The 21,165-nt window shown below is 39.2% G+C and overlaps 2 protein-coding genes across 3 annotated transcripts; both read left to right on the top strand.

The window, feature by feature from the left end:
- The first annotated feature begins 1,143 nt into the window (after nt 1–1,143).
- Nucleotides 1,144–4,979, top strand: mul1b (mitochondrial E3 ubiquitin protein ligase 1b). 2 transcript variants are annotated; one of them, XM_046870224.1, is made up of 5 exons: nt 1,144–1,246; nt 2,334–2,455; nt 2,528–2,615; nt 3,041–3,161; nt 3,253–4,979. In XM_046870224.1, the coding sequence occupies exons 2-5, from the start codon at nt 2,336–2,338 to the stop codon at nt 3,968–3,970; spliced, it is 1,047 nt and encodes a 348-aa protein (XP_046726180.1). In that variant the 5' UTR covers nt 1,144–1,246; nt 2,334–2,335; the 3' UTR covers nt 3,971–4,979. The 2 variants fall into 2 exon arrangements, with proteins under 2 accessions (XP_046726180.1, XP_046726179.1); XM_046870223.1 differs by having other exon boundaries at nt 1,148–1,393.
- A 3,098-nt stretch (nt 4,980–8,077) lies between these two features.
- camk2n1b (calcium/calmodulin-dependent protein kinase II inhibitor 1b) lies at nt 8,078–10,870 on the top strand. The gene is made up of 3 exons (XM_046868977.1): nt 8,078–8,227; nt 8,350–8,531; nt 9,691–10,870. Exons 2-3 carry the CDS (start codon nt 8,366–8,368, stop codon nt 9,759–9,761), a joined length of 237 nt encoding a protein of 78 aa, XP_046724933.1. The 5' UTR covers nt 8,078–8,227; nt 8,350–8,365; the 3' UTR covers nt 9,762–10,870.
- Nucleotides 10,871–21,165: the final 10,295 nt, after the last annotated feature.

Below are 21,165 nucleotides of genomic sequence, written 5' to 3'. Positions count from 1 at the left end.
GGACTGGGATGATTATAGCAGGACCTTGAGTTTGTGGTCAGTAAGTTCTTTTTGTGTCTGTATGTTTTGGATGATTGTCCTGCTGGAAGTCCGTTTTAAGCTTTTTAAGCATTTTTGTGTCATCGAGTGACGTTTGCGACACTCGCTAGACAGAAGGTAGAAGATGTATGAAACACCAGAGCTATTTAAAAAAAAAGCATCCAGACTCATCGTTACATCCTGTTTACTGAGCAACAGGTCAACACACTCCATCTGGAAAACATTTGGAGAATGCTCAAGCGTCTATACAGTACAGCTCACCAAAAATAAATGATCAAAAATAAATAAATAAACAGACATTAAAATAGACATAAACTACGATGGGTTATAGTGACACGTCATAGACACTATAGAATTTATAGAATTATATAGAATTTTATAGAATAACGTCGTAGCAATATGAGATTAAAGTGGTAATATTTTATTTCTCAAAATATCGACTTTATTCTTGTATTGCTACGACTTGTAATCTTAGTTTTTGTTTTTTTATACAATACAATTAAAAATGGACAGATTTCAATTTACATATGAAGCAAAGGTGTTTTGGCAGGTCATAAAACAACCATAAAGCATCAAAAGAAACTATACTTACAATACTACAAGCAGAATCACTGTATATTCACCATCATCTCTTTACCATGAGCTGTAGTTTGGGGTTGTATGTATGAACATTTACTGTGTAAGTAGTTCTGCATGCATGTACATTTATTTAAAAAATACAAATGAAATAAATGACGTTATTTTAAAGGACATTTCCGCAGAGCCTGTTGGAAACATCTGTCGAATTCAGACAGACAACATTTTAGCAGACGCTCTTCAACCAGAGCGACTTATAAAATATGTCATTCGTAAAACTGAGCAAGTAGGGTTAGGGGCCTTGCTAAGGGGCCCATCAGTGGTAGATTGTTGTTACTGGGATTTAAATTTACGATCTTTCGACACTTCGATCACTTCATCTAGCATCAATAGTAACAATCTGCATGTACTTCACTTTCCATACCACAAGGTGGCACTGACATCACACCTTCATTTCCACAGAAGAAGAATCAAGGGCCGCATTACAAAAACAGCTCGTTCCCTAAATAGGTGCATTCTACACCTAGGTGTACTACATGTTCGAATTGGGACAGACCCGGTGGAGATCTTTGGGGAAGTTACTGGATTCAGAGAGATGTTGATGTTAAATGGACAATTGTAGGCGTTTTGGGTAAAAACCAGAAAGAAATGTCAATAGAAACACAACATAAATTTGTTTGTTTGTTTATTCTTTAAATAAAAACAGTGCGAATGAAATGTTAGCCTAGCATTCAGATAGTCAGTTGGGAACGACAAGCTAACAAGCTAAAGCTAATAGGCGAGTATCCTGTTACATCAGAGTGAATGGGATTCAGCTTTTCTTTTATTTATTTGTTTTTATAAATAATATGTTCAATTGTTTTATTATAATGTGAATAAAAAAGAGACATATTTGTTGCTACTTCAGCCCGAAACTGAAATAATGCAAATAGCACGAATGATATATTTATAAAGTGCAGCTCGTGTATATGATATTAAAACATTATCTAGTTTTAATATTAGAGAAATAACAATTTTCAGCTCAAACTGAAAATGTTCAGCTGTTCAATTTTGCCATGGAGAAATCAGTGTCATTTATATTTTATCAAGTATCTAATGTGATCTTGAGTCACCTGGTGACATCACAAATTTAATTTGCATAGTATTTGCTATGCAAATGAGCACAGCAATTCAAGTCGTGTTGCGTGAAGCGGAAAGATTTTTGACACTTTGAGGTTTAGTCTAACGTTTTTTACCGAAAGAGAAGAAGCGAAAGTGACGAGTGGTTGGAAGAAAAACACAGAGGAAATGTTTACAGAGAGTTAAAAACAAAGCCAAAAGAGTGAGAAAGACTATGGTGATTGGTTCTTGGGACCGGTGGTGATCAGTGTTTGGTCGTCTGGAATAAAGGACATTAGCGATTGGTCAACAGGAACGGTCGGGATTAGTCCTTGCTAAAAATGTAGATTAAATGTTGGGAAAAGTTTCCATCGGTGTTTGTTAACGATGATCAATGCCTGTTTTTCGGGAACATTAGGGACTGGTGATAAGAGGAGCAGGAGATCTGTATCAGGTGTCAGGAAGGAGCTAAATTTGTAATAAAAATGTTCCCCCAGTCACAAAGTGGTCAACTCTCTAAATGTAAACCATGTTGGGACTCACGTGTTGGTTTTTTATATTTACGATTATTACCAGATAAATACGATTGATACGCTTTTCCGTGTTTTTAATTTAAAAAGAAATGGACTCGAATGGCGTACCTTCTACAAACCAGGTTTTGCTGCTGGCCACCAGTTCAGCTCTCACCGCTTTCTTCTACTGGCTGTACAGGAACAAGAACAGCAGTGTTGCCAGATTAAGAGTAAGTAAGAACTTCGCAAAAGGTTTGTTTTGACCGAAGAAAAAAAGCATCTGATTGTATTCTAATCAACAGGAAGCCAAGAAAATCTCATTAGATCAAGATTTGCTGAACATCCTCGCTGAAGCTCCAGGGAAATGTATCCCCTACGCTGTTATCCAAGGTACCAATGAATATTAGATGAAGTGTGTGACAACAGTTGTGCTGTAAACAAGTCATCAGAGGAGGAAAAGAGGGATTGAAGGACTTGAGGGATTGAGTCAGGGCCAATAATCGACCCTGTATTCTTACATATTCCTAATTAGAGGTCGACCGATCTATCGGTGCATTCCATCTTTAATCATCAGTTACATTTTTTTTAAATTGGAAATAATGGAAATTTTTTTTTTTTCATTTTAAATCTGATGGCACTCTTGGAGAGAGAATGAGAACTTTTTGGAGCTGTATTGTTATCGGCAAAAAAAAAAATTGGCATAATATATCGGCATGGGCCAGAGAAAAAACCCGTATCGGTCGACCTCTATTCCTCATATTTTATTCTGTCTTGAATGTTTCCTCATTGGAGCGTCTTCTGTCGCGTCTCTTTAGGAGTTGTTCGTTCCGTTAAGGAGACCTTGAACAGTCAGTTTGTAGGCGGCTGCCAAGGCGTGATCGCCAGACTGACGCTGAAGGAGAAGACGATGATGAGGAATCAGACCAGTCATCTTTGGTAAACACTTATTGTTGAACAAATTTTAAAAAAATTTACTTAAATTTTCGTGAAAGAAAAAAAAAAACGCACTAAAATTGACTTTTATCAGGTTTAACAACGAGAAGCTCATCCACCAGCACACCAAAACCGTACCCTTTGACCTCGCGTCGCATTGCGACGCCATCAAAACCACCGTGCGCGTGTTCCGCCCCATGGACGCCGAGATCGACCTGGAAAAAACGTATGAGAAATTCCACCCAGCCACGAGCTCCTTCACCAGCATCCTAGGCCACTTCCTGAGCGGCGAGTGGCCCCAGGGCGTGACCGAGATGGAGGAGATGCTGCGGCTCGGAGCGGGCATCACCGGCGTCGGAGAACTTGTGATGGACGGCGGTCAGTTGCGCCTGCAGCCTCCAAAACAGGGATTGCGCTACGTCTTGAGCAGCCTGGATTACGAGACACTGCTCGAGACCTGCAAGAGCAGAGCGAGGTTTTATGGCATTCTGACGGCACTCATGGGTCTGGCAGCATGTGCTACGCTGGTGTACGTGCTGTGGCGGCGGTACAGCCGGGAAAAGGAAAAGAAGAAGGAGCGCGAGATAATGGAGGAGTTTGAAGAGCTGAGGAGGAGGATGATTGGCGGAGATGATGAGGTCATGCACGTCGGAGCGTGCGTTGTGTGCCTGAGCCAGCAGCGCTCATGCGTTTTTCTCGAATGCGGCCATGTGTGCGCATGCTGGCAGTGTTACGACGCACTGCCCCTGCCCAAAAAGTGCCTCATTTGCAGGGCCGCTATAGACCGTGTGGTGCCTCTGTACCTCAGCTAAACGATTATATTGTGCTGCTCAAATTTCAAGTTCAAATATGTGACCATTTTCTAACATGGTGGGTAGGTGCTACTCTCATTTTCACCAAATCTGTAATCAATCTCTTTATCATATTCACTCTATGGGCAGTTTGTGGACACCTCACTATTGGATTTCACACCGATTCTCCGTTTGCTCCTCCGTTCTTCTCAGATGTTCCACAAGATTTTGTGGAGATCGGTGCTCATTCAGGCAGAAAAATCAGAGCTTTAAAGCAGGAGATCTTCCACTCCAACCCATGTAAAGCATATCTTCATGGAGCTGGCTTTGGTCATGGTGGAACATTTGAGTCTCCTAGTTCAAGCGAAGGGAAAAATGAATTCTACTACATCCAAAAAGACTTGAGTGGAAAAGTGAGGGGTCCAAATACGTTTGTTCATTTAGTTTACGAATAAATATACAGCTGATGATTACTAAATTAAAATATTGAAATATATATAGTTAAATAGCTCACTACTGTTTGTGGTGGAAATCAGGAAATTCTTCAATCACTTGGCTTTTTTGCACATGAACTAACGTGATAAAACGTATAAAATGACTGAGTCAGTAGTAGCAGGCGGTTGTAACCGGTTTCAGAACAGCGTTCCTGCTTTCAGGGCTGCAGAGGAGACGTGGAAGGCGAATGAAATTTTAACAAGATGGATTTTTCAGGTTGATCACCACCTCTGATACCAAGCTGGACTTTTTAGATGGGAATGAAAGCACTTATCCTACAAGCAGCACTTCCATGACAGAGAGACAAAAAGCCATGGACTGGTTTCCTGGGCTGCTGAAAGCGTTTTCTTCTGTGACTGTGTGTCAACGTTGTGATAGAATGAACGTTTATGATTTGCATAAACCTCGACACAACAAATCTATACGTGTTCAACTGATTTTTTTTCCGTTCAAAGGCTTTAAAATGATGCTTGAGTTCATTTCTGTTATAAAATAAAAGACAAGAAATTCAATAAAGCTTTGTTGACCACGAAAACATCTCAACGATTGTACAAACATTACACGTTCATCTACAACACAAAAAAATCCCTTTCTAACGATTCAGTTCGCTTTTTCAAGCATAGTGATTCTGATTTTCAGAAGAAATGTTTATACGCTGAAATGTGAAGAGCCAATCAGCTCGTGGAAGCTCTGTGTCTACATCAGGTACCCCTAGAGACAGAGGTGGAGCTTTCGGAGTCTTCTCGTATTTGATTGGTTAAACAGTGTCTTGTTTACTAAATCAACAGCGCTGATTGTAGCGTCAACTTCATGGAAAATCGCAAGTTTGTATTTAAGGCATTCGGTGAACGCCCGTATCCAAAGCAACTTATATTTACCTCGTTCATGCAACAAAACAGCTGTAGGGTTAAGGGCCTTGCTCAGGGGCCCAGGAGTGGCAGCTTGATGTGACATGGATTAGAACTCACTGCCTTCAGATTTCAATGCCTTAAACACTAAGCTTCCACCTAAGTCGTTTACATAGTAACTACATATATATGATAAATAGTATTTTCTTGATTTAACAAAAACCCTCTAATGGTTGATATGGATGATTCTATAAGTGTTCTATAAGCGGAGGCTTATGGAAGGAGTCTCCAGTGTCAGCACTACCTACTACTACTACTATTACAACATGTACAGTACAATACAGAGGTTCATCAGCATGGAATGTACATATAAACAGTGAAAAGTAGATCATAGTTCATGTTTACGTGGGGAAAAAAAAACACTTTGGTAATTGATATAAATATGAGGTGGTATCAAATCGAAATTTCTTTATCCATGTTAAAAATTCTGGAAGTCTTCTTTTTTGAAGTGTGTCAAGCACTGTCTGGGATTCATGCTGGATCCCCGTGATGGTGTCAAAACGGCAATTCGGAAAGAGAGCGAAATCCTGGATCGTGTTGTTTCCGGCGAGATACTCGTGTTTTAGAAGAGCTCCGTGACCGAGTCCGCATGTAGCCAGAGTAGCAGAAGTGGTAACACACATGGTAAGAATAGCACCAGTTGCACAGTTTACAATGTCAAAGGACTTTTGGCACACCGACTTTGGCACCGGTCGGTGCTCCTTGTGACTGTGCGTGCAGCCTAGTGCTGCCATCTGTCGGCGTGTTACAAAATTTGTCTGGAAACTTGACACCACCTTTTAATTGACTCCGGCTTGGTGACATCACTTGTTCATTATTTTTACCTGTTTTATGTTTTATTTCTAAATAATCATCACCCTATTTGTGTTAAAGACTGTTTGAAGGTGCAGTTTTGTAATGCTTTAAGCTTTAACACATTTGCTTCGCCCCGCCCACTCCCTCTTCAAAAAGAAAAGGGCGTGTCGGTTGAGCCAGAAAATAAAAGGTAAATATGATTTGATTTCTGTATCATCGTAGCGCTACCCTCTTTTTTCTTAAGAGAAGAGCAGTAGAAGTGAACGGGCCAGCTGAGAGAAATAGAAAAAATGAGAGGCTGATCAATGTGTTTTCATTTAAATTATGGTTTGTTTTCTGAATCTACAGCACGTTTGTGATGAAGGGCTTTTCAATAAAACTCAGTGACCAGAAGAGGGCGCTGTCTAACTAGTATATACAGGGCATTGCATAAGTATTAGCCCCTCCCTCTTAAACTTCAGTACATTTTATACTGTAATAACCTGAAATGGTGATGAACTGGATTTGTATTTTCTGGGACCCAGGTTATGTGTAGTGTTCTAACAGAAGCAGACAGAAGTCTGGACACCCTGAAATTCTTGTTTCTTGATTTTGTAACGTTCTCGAGAATCCAGATATAGACCTGCTTCACTTGAATATTTTAATCCACAGTTTCAGAAAATAAAGGTAGCAAACTTCTGGTAAAGCTTCTGAAAATGTTGATATATTTTATATATACATATAATATATAAAAATTAAATTCATAATTGAGCTTTAAGGATACTTGATGTAACATTAAACTATACTCTAAAATAGTTAAAAGCAACACATGCATCTGCTTGGAAATTAGATCCATAATTTACCTTATATTCCTATACAAGCAAACTGGAAAATGTATTTGTGAGAATTTATATCAGGAATATTTATGAAAACAGAGAGTGCATTCCACTTCCAGGATGTCAAAGGGGTAAATGCTTTTGCGAGGATCACTATGCATGTGAGTTTGATGGTGATTTTTTAAATGTTGTTTTAATGATGTACACATACATACAGTGGATTGAAAAATCTGCAGGTTTTTTAAATATAAAGATAGAAATAACAAGACCTCAATCCCAATCGAAAACCTATGGATTGATCAACAAAGAGCCGTACGCAAGAGATCCCCTCGTAACCTTTTCGCAAAGAGTGGGATCAAATCTCAAGTTCTAGATATGTGACATTTATAGAAACTTTTTTCACAAAGAGTTGATGCTTTAATGAAGGCAAAACGTGCTTCCACATAGTATTAATTGGGAGTGGTGTTCAGACTTCAGACTCAATCAGGGTGTTGTAGTGTTTTTTATTTAAAATTATACAATTCTTTTTTTTTCTGTGGATTTTTGTTTGTTAAAATATCACATTAAAGATGTAACAAGTCTGACATTTATGTTCTTTTTGTCTTTATATTAAAACAAAGAAAGCAAAAATAAATAAATGTGTGTGTGTGTGTACATACAGTGCTGTGAAAATGTATTTGTCACCTTTTTTGCTATATTTTTTACACTTGTCTCTTTATACAACTAAGCAGCTATGGGGTTAGGGGCCTTGCTCAGGGGCCCAGGAGTGGCAGCTTGGTGTGGCTTTGATTTGAACTCATAATAATTGTAGAAGTGCATGCATTTATTATTGTTACAATTATTATTCACTGATTTCTTTGTTTTTCTATGTTTTGTTTTGTGTTTAAACACTTGGAAGCTTCATGGGTAGAAGATAAAGGTGCGCAGTAAACGCGCTGTAATGAGTACAGATGCCCCACAGTGCACTAGATTAGTAGGAATAGGGGGCATTACGGAGACGTGTTGTGTTGAATCCGTACTCCAGGAAGAATGGGATATGCCGCGCGTTGATTGGCTGGATCCGTGAAATCCCGCCTACCTGCATTGCTATTGGGTCGCCGTCGTCACGAAGCGAATCTGATTGGCTGGGCGGGCGGGTGGTCCGGCGAATCCGCGCGTGGGAGGGCAGATTTTATTTTGATGCAGTCTCCGTGCACCACGTGCTTTCTCTGGCTGTAGGAGCTGCTCTGTGGCCGAAACGCTGAAACACCTGAGGAGGTTTGAGGGTAAATACAAACAAATAATATCATTTGAAGGCTCTTTTCGGTATTTCAGCTTGTTTTTCTTTTATTCATTTGGCTTAAAGATGAAGTTGAAGGTGTATTTTGAATGTTGGCTTGGTGTTTAGACGGAGAGAGAGAACCATGTCGCAGGTGTTGCCTTATGAGGAGAACATAAGTCGGTACGGAAACGATGGGGACCAGGAGCAGATGTCCCTCACCTGCCGCCTGCACAACACCAACAACTTCTTCAGCTCCACGAAGAATAAAAGACCTCCAAAGCTTGGACAGATCGGACGCAGCAAACGAGGTGAGGAGACTTTCAGGAGTTTTACTACATCTCCTTTCTAAAGGCAGAAGTCCTGACTATCCTGATGCACTTAGCATAAGTTTAAACAGAAAAATGTGGCCCACTCTGACGTCACAACTCCTCCAGTTATTACTAGAGCCCTGGAGTTTTAACAGACGCAGGTTGGCCATAGATTAGAAAAGAAAACCTGCGGAACGCTGAGGAAACCTGAAACACGGATGGTTAATAATGGAAAGGTTGAGGGTTTAAACCCTGGTATCGCCAAGCTGACACTCTTGGGGCCCTTGAGCAAGGCCCTTGATAATCTGTGCTCTAGGGGTGCTGTAACATTGCTGACCACAGCTAAATAATAAAAAAAAGTATATTTTTTTTTTCTCAAATGAAATGTGTTGGCGGTCGACGATAAGCTTCGTGTTAACGCTTCGGATGCTGTTCTGTTTGAAAGAAAAAAAAGACTAAAGCCCTGCTGCATCTCGTTAGGCTAATGCAGGATGCACTTCCCCCACTTTTACTACTATCGCTACAATCCCAGAGAGCATTGTGGGTAATGTAGGTAAGCAGAAATGTCGTCTTTTATGTAGTATTTTTTTTTTTGTTGCACTTATTATTAAACACGCCAGCCTCGATTCGGCCTTGAATTAAGTTTGCATCAGTTGTTTATTTAATTTTTTTCCCAAAGCAATGTTTCATCATCTTTCTCCACGCAGGCTTTTTTCTGGTTTTCTCCATACACGCATGTGCCGTGAGGAAACGTGATACGAGTCGGTTTGCTCGGTGTTTGTGCTGCCTGCATGTTATTATCTACTCATATTTGCTCATCTGTGGTTGCTGTAATGTCTGGAAAGATAATGTCAGGTCGAGGGATGGATTTAGGTAGATTACATAATGCATACACACACACACACACACACACACACACTGGAGAAAAGAGTGAGCTGAGAGTGAGATTGTGATTATGGGATTTAGACAGACTGTATGTACCGAACTGTAACTGCTGTCTTACTTTTTGTGTATATAATCACAAAACAATAAAAATGTAAAAATATCTAATTAATGATACTATTAATAATTAAGAAAACATCGTTAGATTTGGTGATTTGCTGAAATGAATCCCTGCACCATCTTACATGTTTCGTCTCTGTTTTTTTCCCCCATCTAGTCGTCCTAGAAGACGACCAAATTGACGAAGTGCTCCAGAACACGACGGAAAAGTCGCAGTCGGAAGTCTAAAACCAAAAAACGGACAGACGGACGTTTTTTTTTCCCCGTGATGTTTGGGGAAACGCTCAGCTCCGCGCGAAGCAGCACTTCTGCCGCACTTCTCCGATAAGGGTTGAATTTCGCAGCATGCGCACGAGGAGAGGAGCACAGGCCGCAGCCTCGCACCCTCACAGCACTCATGTCTGACCTACTGATTCCTCTCGAGGGCATGTTTTTGATCACTTTTTCCATTTTGTATTTTTTTTTTGGTCTGATCTCACTATTTGTTTTGTTGATCCTCAGTGGTAAAGCTTTCGCATCGATGTTAATGATGAGCACAAATCACAGACGAATGCTTACTGTTGTGTTTTACAATGATGTTTTTCCTCTCCTCCTTCTTCCTCTCTCTCTATCTCTCTTTCACTCTCTCACTCACTGACTTGGAATTATTTTTTTTTTTTTTCGTTCTGCACCCAACACGTTTGTGCACAATGGAACTGTGAAATTCTTCAATGTTTTTTTTTTTTTTATTCTCAAAGAAATCGTTAATTTATTATACTTTTGCAGCATCAGCATTTTTTTATTACTTGATCTTTTTTTTTTTTTTTTTTTTTTTTGTAATTGAAAGTTTTTCGATGTTGCTAATCGTAATTTCGTTGAACAGAGAAAAGAAAAAAAAAAGCTACCTTTTTGTACGGAGATGCAGTTTGTACAAAGCGGCTTATTTGTAGCTGTAATTCCAGCACTTTTTGACGTGGTCGCTACGCTCTTTGCTGTACAGGATGTTCACGATCACGAATTTGTGCCAAATTTTACGAAGAAAAAAAAAAAACGAAGCCTGCCAGTCGAGCCGTACCGCTGTGTTCTGCGTACTGTGAAATCCCGCTTTCGTTTTTGTTTAGTTTTTTTTTTTTATTCTATTTTGCATGCGACAGTCTAAAGTGCCTCGCTGTGTGGCAGTGAAGCTGGTGTACTTGCAGTAATTTTTTGGAATGACCCACCTCAAAATCTTCTGAATATTATGTATGGTAAACGTTGCACTTTTTACCGTTTAACAGGGCTAACGTCGAAAAAGTATGACCATCCAAATGTGAATATATATATATATATATTCAATAAAATCTTTACAAACGGTCAAATGTGAGACTGATTTTATAAGGTCATGAGGTCACGATTTCTTCTTTCTCACTTCCACAATGATTTCATGTGACACACTCTCAGCTCTCCATAACTAATTATTTATCATCCATGCATTAATCATTGGGTCATAATCAATATTCGAACGTGGCTCGGATTTCTTTGTTCTTGTGACCTACAAAAATTGCAACAAATTTCTCAAACTCAAAATTCTTTTATATTTTTCAAATCAAAGAATTGCTTGGATTTGGGAAAAAAACATGTCTTGGATTAAACATCTACAGAAATCCATTATATAGACAGTATTGGGACACCTGACTTTTCCAGCCAATTACTGATTCTGTCCCAAACTGTTGCCACAAAGTTGGCACACAATTGTGGATGTGTGAGCATGAAAACTTTCCTTCATTTGAACTAGGAGTTCAAACCTGTTCCAGCATGACAATGCCCCTGTACACAAAGCCAGCTCCATGAAGATATGCTTTCCATGGGTTGGAATGGAAGATCTCCTGCTATAGAGCTCCAACACTCAAACCCTATTTAATACTCATCCTGTCAATATTGTCTCACATTGTCTGTGTTGTCTGTATTGTCTTCTATAGTCCACGCTGAATGTGTAGTGTTGTTTATGTCTGTACTTTTGAGAGTCACTTACAGCTGGAACCAAATTCTTTGTGTGTGTCAACTCCGAATCTAATATTATACACAATTGGGATTAATTCAAATGCTGACTGCACTTCAGGAATCCTTATCCTACATCAGTCCCTGACTTTGCTGACACCCTTGTATTTGAATGAACACACATCTCGAGAAAAATCTAGTGGAACATCTTACCAGAAGACTGAAGGGTACCATTATAAGAGCAAATGTGGACTGGGATGTTCAAAAAGCACCAAATGTTCAAAAAGAGCATATGCGTTTATGCAAACCGCACCATATGTTACTCAGTATTTTGTAAATAAAGCATTAAAGGCCATATTGTATCGAATCTGGTACACCACGTCGCCCCTGAAAGGGGTGTGATGTGAATCCACTTCCCGCCTTTTTTTTTTTATCCAGTGTGTGCTGGAGTTGGTTGCCATGGCAACAGCGAGAGCCCCCCCCCATTAGCTTGTTAGCTTTCGCTTAAACCCGTAAAGTGGCACCCGGACTTTGTCATCAAATGCGTTCAATTATTCAGCACTCGTTCGAAGCTAATCAGCAGCCCTCTGTTCGATGTAAAGCACCGAAAGCTCTCAAGACCCTCTCAAGACTCGAGAGAAATGCTGTTAAGCATCTTATGTCCAAATGTCCCTCAGGCTCCAGCATCCAGCAGCAACATTTTGAAAGTGTTTTAACATAACCGCAAAAGTTAATCAGTATAGAGTTACCTTATATGTACACTACAGTATGTACCATACGATGAGCAATATTAACACCGGCGACGGATGGATATGGCTTTGCGCTTTACTGTAAGCCTACACGACATGTTGTGTGCAAAGCCAATATGTAACACTTATTCGTCTAGCCTCAAAGCCAATGTCCCATGCATGGTGGTTGCCATGGAAACTTTGTTTTTCTCCTAGGGAGAGACACTTCACTTCAGCTGTGCTCATTTCCCACAATTCGTTCATTATGGTGCATTTAAAATGACGCCGTTGTCTCGGGGGTACAATAGGTGAAAAGGTGTTTATATGATCGTTTCTTCATCAGGGCTACGGCACCGGTGCTGTTGAATCCGTTTCACCATCAGATCTCTTTGTGTCAGCACCATTACTGCTACACACAAAGCAGGGGTGGACAATCGCCACCTCGAGCTTCCAGGACAAGATTATATTTTCATACCCTGGTGGACTGATGACTCTTGATATTGCTTGTCGGCTTTAATTTCTTCTTCATTTGCTGAAACAAGCTGAACACACAGTCACAGTGTTTGACACATAGCGCTTGTGAGCTCAGGTATGAGCGTAAAAGGCGGAAAGGGGTTTCTATTTAAGGTGTTACACTTCCATGTGATGCAGCAGGAGCAGCATTTTAAAAAGGTACAAAAGAAGAAAAGTTCTTTATACCGTTCTTTCCCTATCCCAGCGATGTTAGGAAGTTGGCGCCAGAGCGCAGGGTCAGACATGATACAGCACCTCTGGAGCACTTTGGCTTAACAGCTTTGCTTAAGGGCCCAAGAGTTGCTGCTTGGAGATACCAGGGCTTAAACCCCTGACCTTCCAATCAGTACCCCAGAGCCTTAAAGACTGAGCCACAACCTCCCTAGTTGTCTGCCTTCACAATCATCAAATAAGTTCAAGCCAGAAGTTTCTTCATCATTTATTGCTCTCTAAATGTTCTGCTTGATGTTGAACTGATGCTGAACTGGACGCTCATGCTATGTAGATGCCACCAAGCGCCAATCAAAACAAGTTCAAAACAGAGCTCGCGCTCGACCCTGATTGGTGGCTCGGTGTGTGTTTGACCAGTTACGTTTCTATCCTCATAAATAAAAAGCAACGACTGATTTTGCAAAATGGATTAAAAAGTAAAATATTTGACTTTTAAATGTAGTGAAGTCAAAATCTCTCCAAATAGAAATACTTCAGTAAAGTAAAGATACGCAAAAAAAGCCATTTAGGTACCGTAATGAATTACGTTTACTTCGTTAGTAGCCATGTTGACATGTGCACCTTTTTGTCATTCCAATTAAAGTCATTATGAATGAAAGATTTGGTGGACTGTTTACATGAGACGTTATCCAATCCGATATGTTGTTTACACATGCCGGCGCTTTCAATCGGATTGTCTTTGCGACATGCGCACATTAGCCTATGTCCTGTTTGCCGCCTTTTATTCCAGTCAACATGCCGTTCTATTATTTCTTATGCGATGCAAAGTGTTGCTCTTGATCAAGCAACAGTGTGAATTTGTGCACATACTACATTTTGGTGCCTGTGCATCTCTAAGGAGCACCTCGATACTACCCTTCCCTCCTCCGAAATTATCCTCCCTAATTATGCATGCCGCAGTTGTTTAATATACACTCGGAAGCTGTGTGGAATACCGTGTAGTGGCGAATCAATTTGGTGTTCACAAGAGCACAGTAAAGAAGTTAGTGTATATCTTCTGCAAGTAATCGGTTTGGATCGTACATGGCATTTATTTTGTTCGGTATATAGAATGTTTTCTACCCCTACCTGTGGGCATTTTTATACCGAATAAGGTGTTTATAGTATGGAGCATTTTCATTCGGATTGGACTTTCAAACCGATTTCAATGGTCCATGTAAACGCGCCTACTGTCCACCACTGTCGTGGCAGATTGAGAACAAATCTTCACAATCACAGTTCAAAATCCACTGAAACATCTTTTACCTGATGTGAACATTTCATCTAGGGTAAAAAAAAATTGTCTTGTAAATCATGAATATTTAAAGAGCAAGAAACTGATTTATTGGATGACTCTTTTAAACCTTCACAGAGTGAAGTCCAAGCTAAGCAGTAGTTCTTAAATCATGCAAAAATAAAAAGCTCCTGCAGTGTCACTTATTGCACAGCATTAAAGCAAAAAGCAAATGTCTGTGCAATTTTTTACTACCAAACTGCAGGTATAATATTTGCAAAAACCCGTTTTGTCCTGTTAAGTGCAGCTATTCATCAGTGCACATTCATTCATCTTGAATCATGGTAAACACTTGGAAAGGTTTCTATGTAGCACTTTATAAAGAGTACACACTGTTCAATTCATCTTTTTATACCACCGCACTCTCCCCTACAGCTTATATTGGGTGTCAGTCCGACTTGAACGCTTTAGAGAGACCTTGTCCTGTTCATGACTCCGAGGAACAAATAACGCACGTTAAAACATAATCGAGGTATCGATTCACTCCGACTTTATACATGACGTAACTGTGACTCAATTATTCGTTATACATCACTCACACAGAGCATGTCGTTTCTTCAATTTTTTTTTCCAGACATCATTAGTCCAACTTACTACACAAAGTCATTTGGCTTTGATGAGACAAAAAAAAAAAATCTGATAATATTTCAGTGAGATTGACATTCCTCGAGCTCCATTTTATTCGTGCAAAATAATCCTGCCTGCAGGATATGGGGCTTTGTTTCACATAATTGGATCAGTCATTGAATTATTAAAGGATGATAATGAGGCTGGGAGATGATTCAGATTTCATTACTGAAAAGTTTTCAGGAACACTGATACAATAGACTACACACATTTTTTCTTCTTGTTAATGGTCCTGACCATCAGATTTTTAGGTGCTTTTTTAACATCCAATTCCACATTTAGTCCCCATTAGCTGGGAAAATGTTCCACTAGATTTTGTGGAGATTTGTGCTCATTCAGCAACAAGGGTGTAATTAAAGTCTGGTATTGATGTAGGTTAGGAAGCCTGTTGTGCAGTCAGCATTCACATTAATCCCAAAAGTATTCAACAGAGGTGGGAAGTAATGAAGTACAGATATTTGGTATCAGTATTTACCTCACTATTTATTTTTCAGGCAACTTTTTGCTTTCACTCGTTAGAGATGGATGAAACAGAGGGAGCCAACATGACTGAGAACCTGATCATTATCATCATCTTTTCTCTGCTTGTGGTCTATATGGTGGATGTTCAGCCTGGATACATTCGTTAGATAACAAAATTAGAGCTTTTTTGTATTAATATATTAATATGATGTGAGGTCCAGTTACCAGCGTGACACTAAAACTGGTAGTAGTAACGACTACTTTTTACTAGTACAAGTCAGAGCCCAAACTTCTTTACTTTAACTTAGATGAAAAAGTGTAGTCAGAACATCAACTTCTACCAGAGTCTTTTAAATCATTTGAGTGAAGGATGTGTGTACTTTTGCCATCTGTGGTATTCAATAGAGTTGAGGTCAGTACTCAATAGCAGGACATCTTCCACTCCAACTCCACTCCAAGTAAAGCATATCTTCATAGAGTTAGATTTACACAGGGCACAGGTATGGAGATAAATAAAGGTATAGATACCTTACTGCAAAACCTAAAAGCCACCGATTCCAATATGACGAGTAGAAGTCTTAGAATATCAGAGAGTAAAAGTTGCTTATATAGTTGATAGTAAAACTAGAAAGTAGCCAAAACATTACAATGAAGTACATTTACTCAAATACTTTAAACCATTGGCACAGGGGCATTGCCATGCTGGAACAGGTTTGGGTCTAGATTTGAACCTTCCGAGTCCAATGCCTTAACTACTTATCTACCACCTCCCATACTATACAATTGTGTGCAAAGTTACCTCAACACACTGTGGTCATTCAATTTAATTCCGTTTTCAGCACTTTTAACAATAAACATTATCCCGGAAATAAATAGATCACGTATATATACATTTCAGCAGCATAAATGAGTCCTTTTGTGTTTACCCCATTAAACAAGCTAGAGGCAACAGTGGCAGGGGAAACCTTCCTGAGATGCTATTAGGCAGAAACCTTAAGAGGATCCAGACTTAAAAGGGAGACCCCCCCGATCTGGGTGATGCCAAATGTCAATGGAATCCATTACACTATACACATATACTACATATTACTGGAAAAGACAGGTGTCCCAAATTTTTGTTCATACAGTCTATTTTTTAACAGCAATTCCCATTTTTTTAACATTTGTCTTTGACATTTTCAGAGACTAAGCTGATTTTCATTATTCATCGATGGATTAAAAATCCTTTGTGGCAAATATAGCTAACGAATTCTGTCAGAATTCGAATGCGACAAGGAAGAGTTTTTTCTTCTTCTGTGATTGAAGCGTGGGATTCATGCCATTTTTGAGAAAATCTTTTTTTGTTCCTTCACAGAAGAGCTAATGTCTTTTCAGATGTTCCTTTCCTGTAGAACGTGGTGTAATATTTATCAGAGTGGGAGAATGAGTGAATTTAATAAAAAAAAAATTTTACACACATTTAGGAAAAAGGATGTTTGTTGTTGTTGTTGATGTTGTTTTCAGATCAATTTGATCTCATTTGAAGCCCCACTGCTCCCTTCTTGTGATCCCTGTTCATCATTAACAGAAGCTGACAGACTTGAGCGTGTGCGTGTGTTTGTTGTGTGAAACGATTGTCCCTCAGGAAGCTGGCATAGCACATGGTAACACACTCCTGGCACAGAATACTGTACGGTGAGGTGAATGCTGCCAAAGTTGTTGCCATGGTAACATTCTCCTCCTCCTCATCCTCCTCCTTGTATATTTCTATAACACACACATACACACACACACACACATGGAGAATGAAGAACTGGCAACAAAGTTGAGGATGAGTTTAATTTCGTGGAGGAGGACGACGGCAGGTCTGAGCATCCTACGCACGACCCAAGACCACGTGCTTTTCTCGATCGAACTGCATAACTCTGATTTACCACTTCCAGTTGAAGTTTTCAAGGAAAAAAAAACTAATTGTGGGTTTTTCCACTAAAAAATATGGACAACGCCGCAATGTTGATCCTATTTAATAAGGCTTTGGTGAAATTAGTGATTGTAAAACCATCTGCCAACTGCAGAAATGGAAAAAGAATGTGATTTATTCAAAAAGAAATTACACAGCAATTACATAAATATGCAGTACATAAATATAAATGAGACTATATATAAGCATTATGTTAGAATAATATAAACACACTATACAGACAAAATTGGTTGGGCACCTAAATATCCCATTCCACATTTAGACCCCATACATTGTTATAATAATCTCCACTCTTCTGCAAAGATGTTCCACTAGATTTTGGACTGTACTTGTGGAGATTTGTGCTCATTCAACTTTTAGTAAAGTCATGTACTGATGTAAGTGAGGTGAGGAGGCCTGGGTGCAGTCAACGTTCACATTCATCCAAATGGTATTTAATATGGTCTCCTAGTTCATGTGGGAAAATTTCAGAATTTCTGTACAATTGTGTGCCATTGGGAAAGAAGTGGATATGAATAGAAAAGCCAGATGTCCCAATTTTCTCCATATTGGGTATATATTGATATCGTAAAGTGTCAGGTTTAAGATCAGCATCTGATTAACCTATTTTAATGTCAAAGACCGTTACCAATAACATTTTCTGCAGAACAGGCGATGTTTAATTTGATTTAATTGGTCATATTGTAATTGTAATTGTAAAGTAAGTTCTGCATTAAGGTATCTGCACTTTTTTTCAAGTATGAGTTTCAGTTACTCTTTAGACCTCTAAAAGGTGCTAAGGAACTTGTACACCTGACAAAAAGCATTATATTCTGGATTTTGAATAGCATCAGACAGGACTGACCGGTTCCCCATTCGGTTCTCCAATGGGTGGTGCTATCAGCTAAGATCAGCTAAGATCCCTGACTTGCACTCTATCTAAAGCAAGCGGCTCAGGAAGATAGTGAAGGACCTTAGGTTTCTGACTCTTGTTGTTATGTATTGTTGTTTTGTATTGAAGGCCAACACAGAGAATGAGAAGAAGCTTCTTTCCGCAGGCCATTCAAGCCCCCAGCCTCGGTCTAGACCTTGGATTTATTTGCACAATTCCCACACCCCCTACACTGCATTTAACACACAGGTACAGGAAGTCTTAGCTTAGTGGTTTAGGCTTCAGATCAATAGGTACCCCTGCTAGAGTCTTGAGCAAGCGTTAACTTCTCTGTTGTATAAAAATATCATTATGTATTGCTCTGCATAAAGGTGTCAGCCAAGTGCCATACATGTATTACCCCAAGTTGTGGCCAGGGGACACCCTGGTGGGGTGCCAACCCATCGCTGGACAGAATCCTGCACACACACCTTCGCATACTACAGACAATTTACAGATGCCAGTCAGCCTAAAACCATGTCTTTGGATTTTTAAAGTGAGGGTATATGTTCTGGTTTATATTCATTTTATTTTTATGCTCCACACAGTCAGAGTAAAGCATTTCACTGCATGTCGTTCAGTATATGGTTGTGTGTGTGTTAAATAAAATTTTAATTAATCTACTGTTGCTGTGCATTATTCCTCTCTAAGGTTATCAGGTCTGGATCTTTTACAGGCCTCCTGTTCTGCCACTGTGATGTGATTATGGCATTACCGAGTAGCGAAGCCTCATTAAATAATTACAGCCAGTAAGGCCATTTATAATGACAAGCTCCAGATCCATGCAAAAGGTCGGTGGTCTTTTTTAAAACAGTTTGTTAATATGTGCCTTGGCATCAATCCCATATCAGGTTTTATGTATTATCCCCAACCGGAATCACATGTTCTGCAACTTTTGCCATCATCATTGCGCTCCCCTGCAATAATGCAGTCACGATGATGAATTAGTAATGGTCTATCAAATGACATGGCGCTTTTGCTTTGCTCAATCACACTGCAACATCTTGCCAGGGCCCTGAACCACCCGGCTGTCATCAGGCAGCGACGACACTCAATCCTTCGCCTCTTAAACAGCGGAGACCTAGAGGAATCAGCGGTGTCGCTCATGATTAATTTAAAGCTACCACCTACCTCCTGCCAACCTCAAGTGAATACCGCAGCACCTTTCACCACGGGGCATGAGTTCAGACACACCTTCATCATCTTAGCTAAGAGACTGATCATCAATCAGTCATAAATTGTACATTTCCCATTGGGATGAATAAAGTATCTATCTATCTATCTATCTATCTATCTATCTATCTATCTATCTATCTATCTATCTATCTATCTATCTATCTTTATCTATATCTGCATGATTTTAGGTGCTTCTGCAACATTTACACAATCCCGGGAGAAAAGTGTCAGCGTTTGACACTTGGGATGCACATATTAACTTCATGAACGAGATCTGTATGATAGATATCGATAGTATGAGGAAGAAACCTTGAAAGGAACCAAACTCATCCTCATTTGGGTGAGACCAAGATTGTCATTATAAATCATTAAAACATTACAACCACCATAGAGTGAGAAATATCATGAGCATCAGAGTGTGTAATTATGAGTAATGTTTATGAGTAACATTCTACAGTCTTTTACAGTCAGTTGGAGTTGTGGGACCAGGAGCTCCTGAGCAACTCATAAATTAGCTTAACATCTGAGATCATTATAAATTCAACACCAAATCCTCCATGCCAAAGCCTTTAAATGTTCAATGATGGAGAAACAGCACATGTAGAAGGTTATTTTGAGTATTGATCAAGAGGTTTGTTCATCCTAATTTGTCCAAGTACAGTTTTAGTGTCCAGCTAACAAAAATTCTTGCCTTAAGTTCTCAGAAGAACTAGAACCAGAAAACACAAACGTGTATGAGTTCTCTGAAAAATATGCAAAGCATTTTTGAGTGAAAAGTGCGACAATTCCAAGATGTTCTTTTGAAGGTTAGAGGGCAAACTAGACTCAACAAGTCAAAACTTAAAGGTAAAGTTTCTTCAGAGATGAAGGAAATCTCTTTAAAACACTAATGCCTTCAACAGTTGCCTGGAAACACACATTTCCAAGAGCTTTCATTTACAGTAGCTGCTATTACACATCCTATAATGGACTTATCTGGTGAAGGAACAGCATTTTCTTTTGAATCAGTGTACTTTATGTTGAAACCGAAGAAATGTTTGGTTCTGAAAAGTGGAAAAATACTGAAATCAGCCATGATTGGCTGATTGGCTAATTAAACGAATGAAGTTTTGATAAAGTTCTTGTATGAAAATGCTTAATTTGTGATCATTTTCATTTAACATTGTTTACACAATTTTACAAAATGTAATCAAAAAGTTTGTAGATTTTAATGTAAGATTGTAATATTTCAATCCATTTTAATGTAAGATAATAAAATATGTTTCTGTCATGAAATTAAGTTTTTCTTAAACAACCTGATCGATGTCTAGTGCTAGGTGCCTTTGTCATGGTTCAGATTTTCCTGCTTTTGTTCAAAAATAAATTTACTTGCTTTTCTCCCATAGACAGTTCTCTGGTCATCATGTTGGCTTATCTTTGCAAAAAGCCATGGCTCAACCCAAGAGTAAAAATTCAGAACTATTAGCTGTTGAAATGACCAACCTAATAGGGTACATCTGGGTAACAAGAAACAATAGCATGTTAAAATATTTTCGATCATTTGAAAAATTGGGTGAAATCGAAAAAATGGTGCTGTGTTGCAAATAATTAGATGCAGTTATCTGGAAATTCTGATTTATTACCTCAGTAAGTTTTCGATTTCCATTCGAAATGTTTTTAGTGTATGGCAAGGACCTTGCTGTTCCAATACCTTCGCATATGACGATTATCTCATCTGTAAAAATCAACAGAGACACATCTTAACACGTGTACATAGCTGGCTATAAATTATGTAGTCAAATGCATAGTTGTTCTGG

Source organism: Silurus meridionalis, chromosome 16, assembly GCF_014805685.1.
Source record: "Silurus meridionalis isolate SWU-2019-XX chromosome 16, ASM1480568v1, whole genome shotgun sequence".
In the NCBI taxonomy this organism is placed as follows: Eukaryota; Metazoa; Chordata; class Actinopteri; order Siluriformes; family Siluridae; genus Silurus; species Silurus meridionalis.
This window is presented reverse-complemented; position numbering and strand designations above follow the sequence as displayed.

Excerpts from the sequence above, each read along its gene's own strand:
- mul1b (XM_046870224.1), top strand. The coding sequence starts at position 2,336 with ATGGACTCGAATGGCGTACCTTCTACAAACCAGGTTTTGCTGCTGGCC. Across the intron at positions 2,456-2,527 it reads GCAGTGTTGCCAGATTAAGA|GAAGCCAAGAAAATCTCATT; the intron begins GTAAGTAAGAAC and ends TCTAATCAACAG. Across the intron at positions 2,616-3,040 it reads CCCCTACGCTGTTATCCAAG|GAGTTGTTCGTTCCGTTAAG; the intron begins GTACCAATGAAT and ends GCGTCTCTTTAG.
- camk2n1b (XM_046868977.1), top strand. The coding sequence starts at position 8,366 with ATGTCGCAGGTGTTGCCTTATGAGGAGAACATAAGTCGGTACGGAAAC. Across the intron at positions 8,532-9,690 it reads GATCGGACGCAGCAAACGAG|TCGTCCTAGAAGACGACCAA; the intron begins GTGAGGAGACTT and ends TCCCCCATCTAG.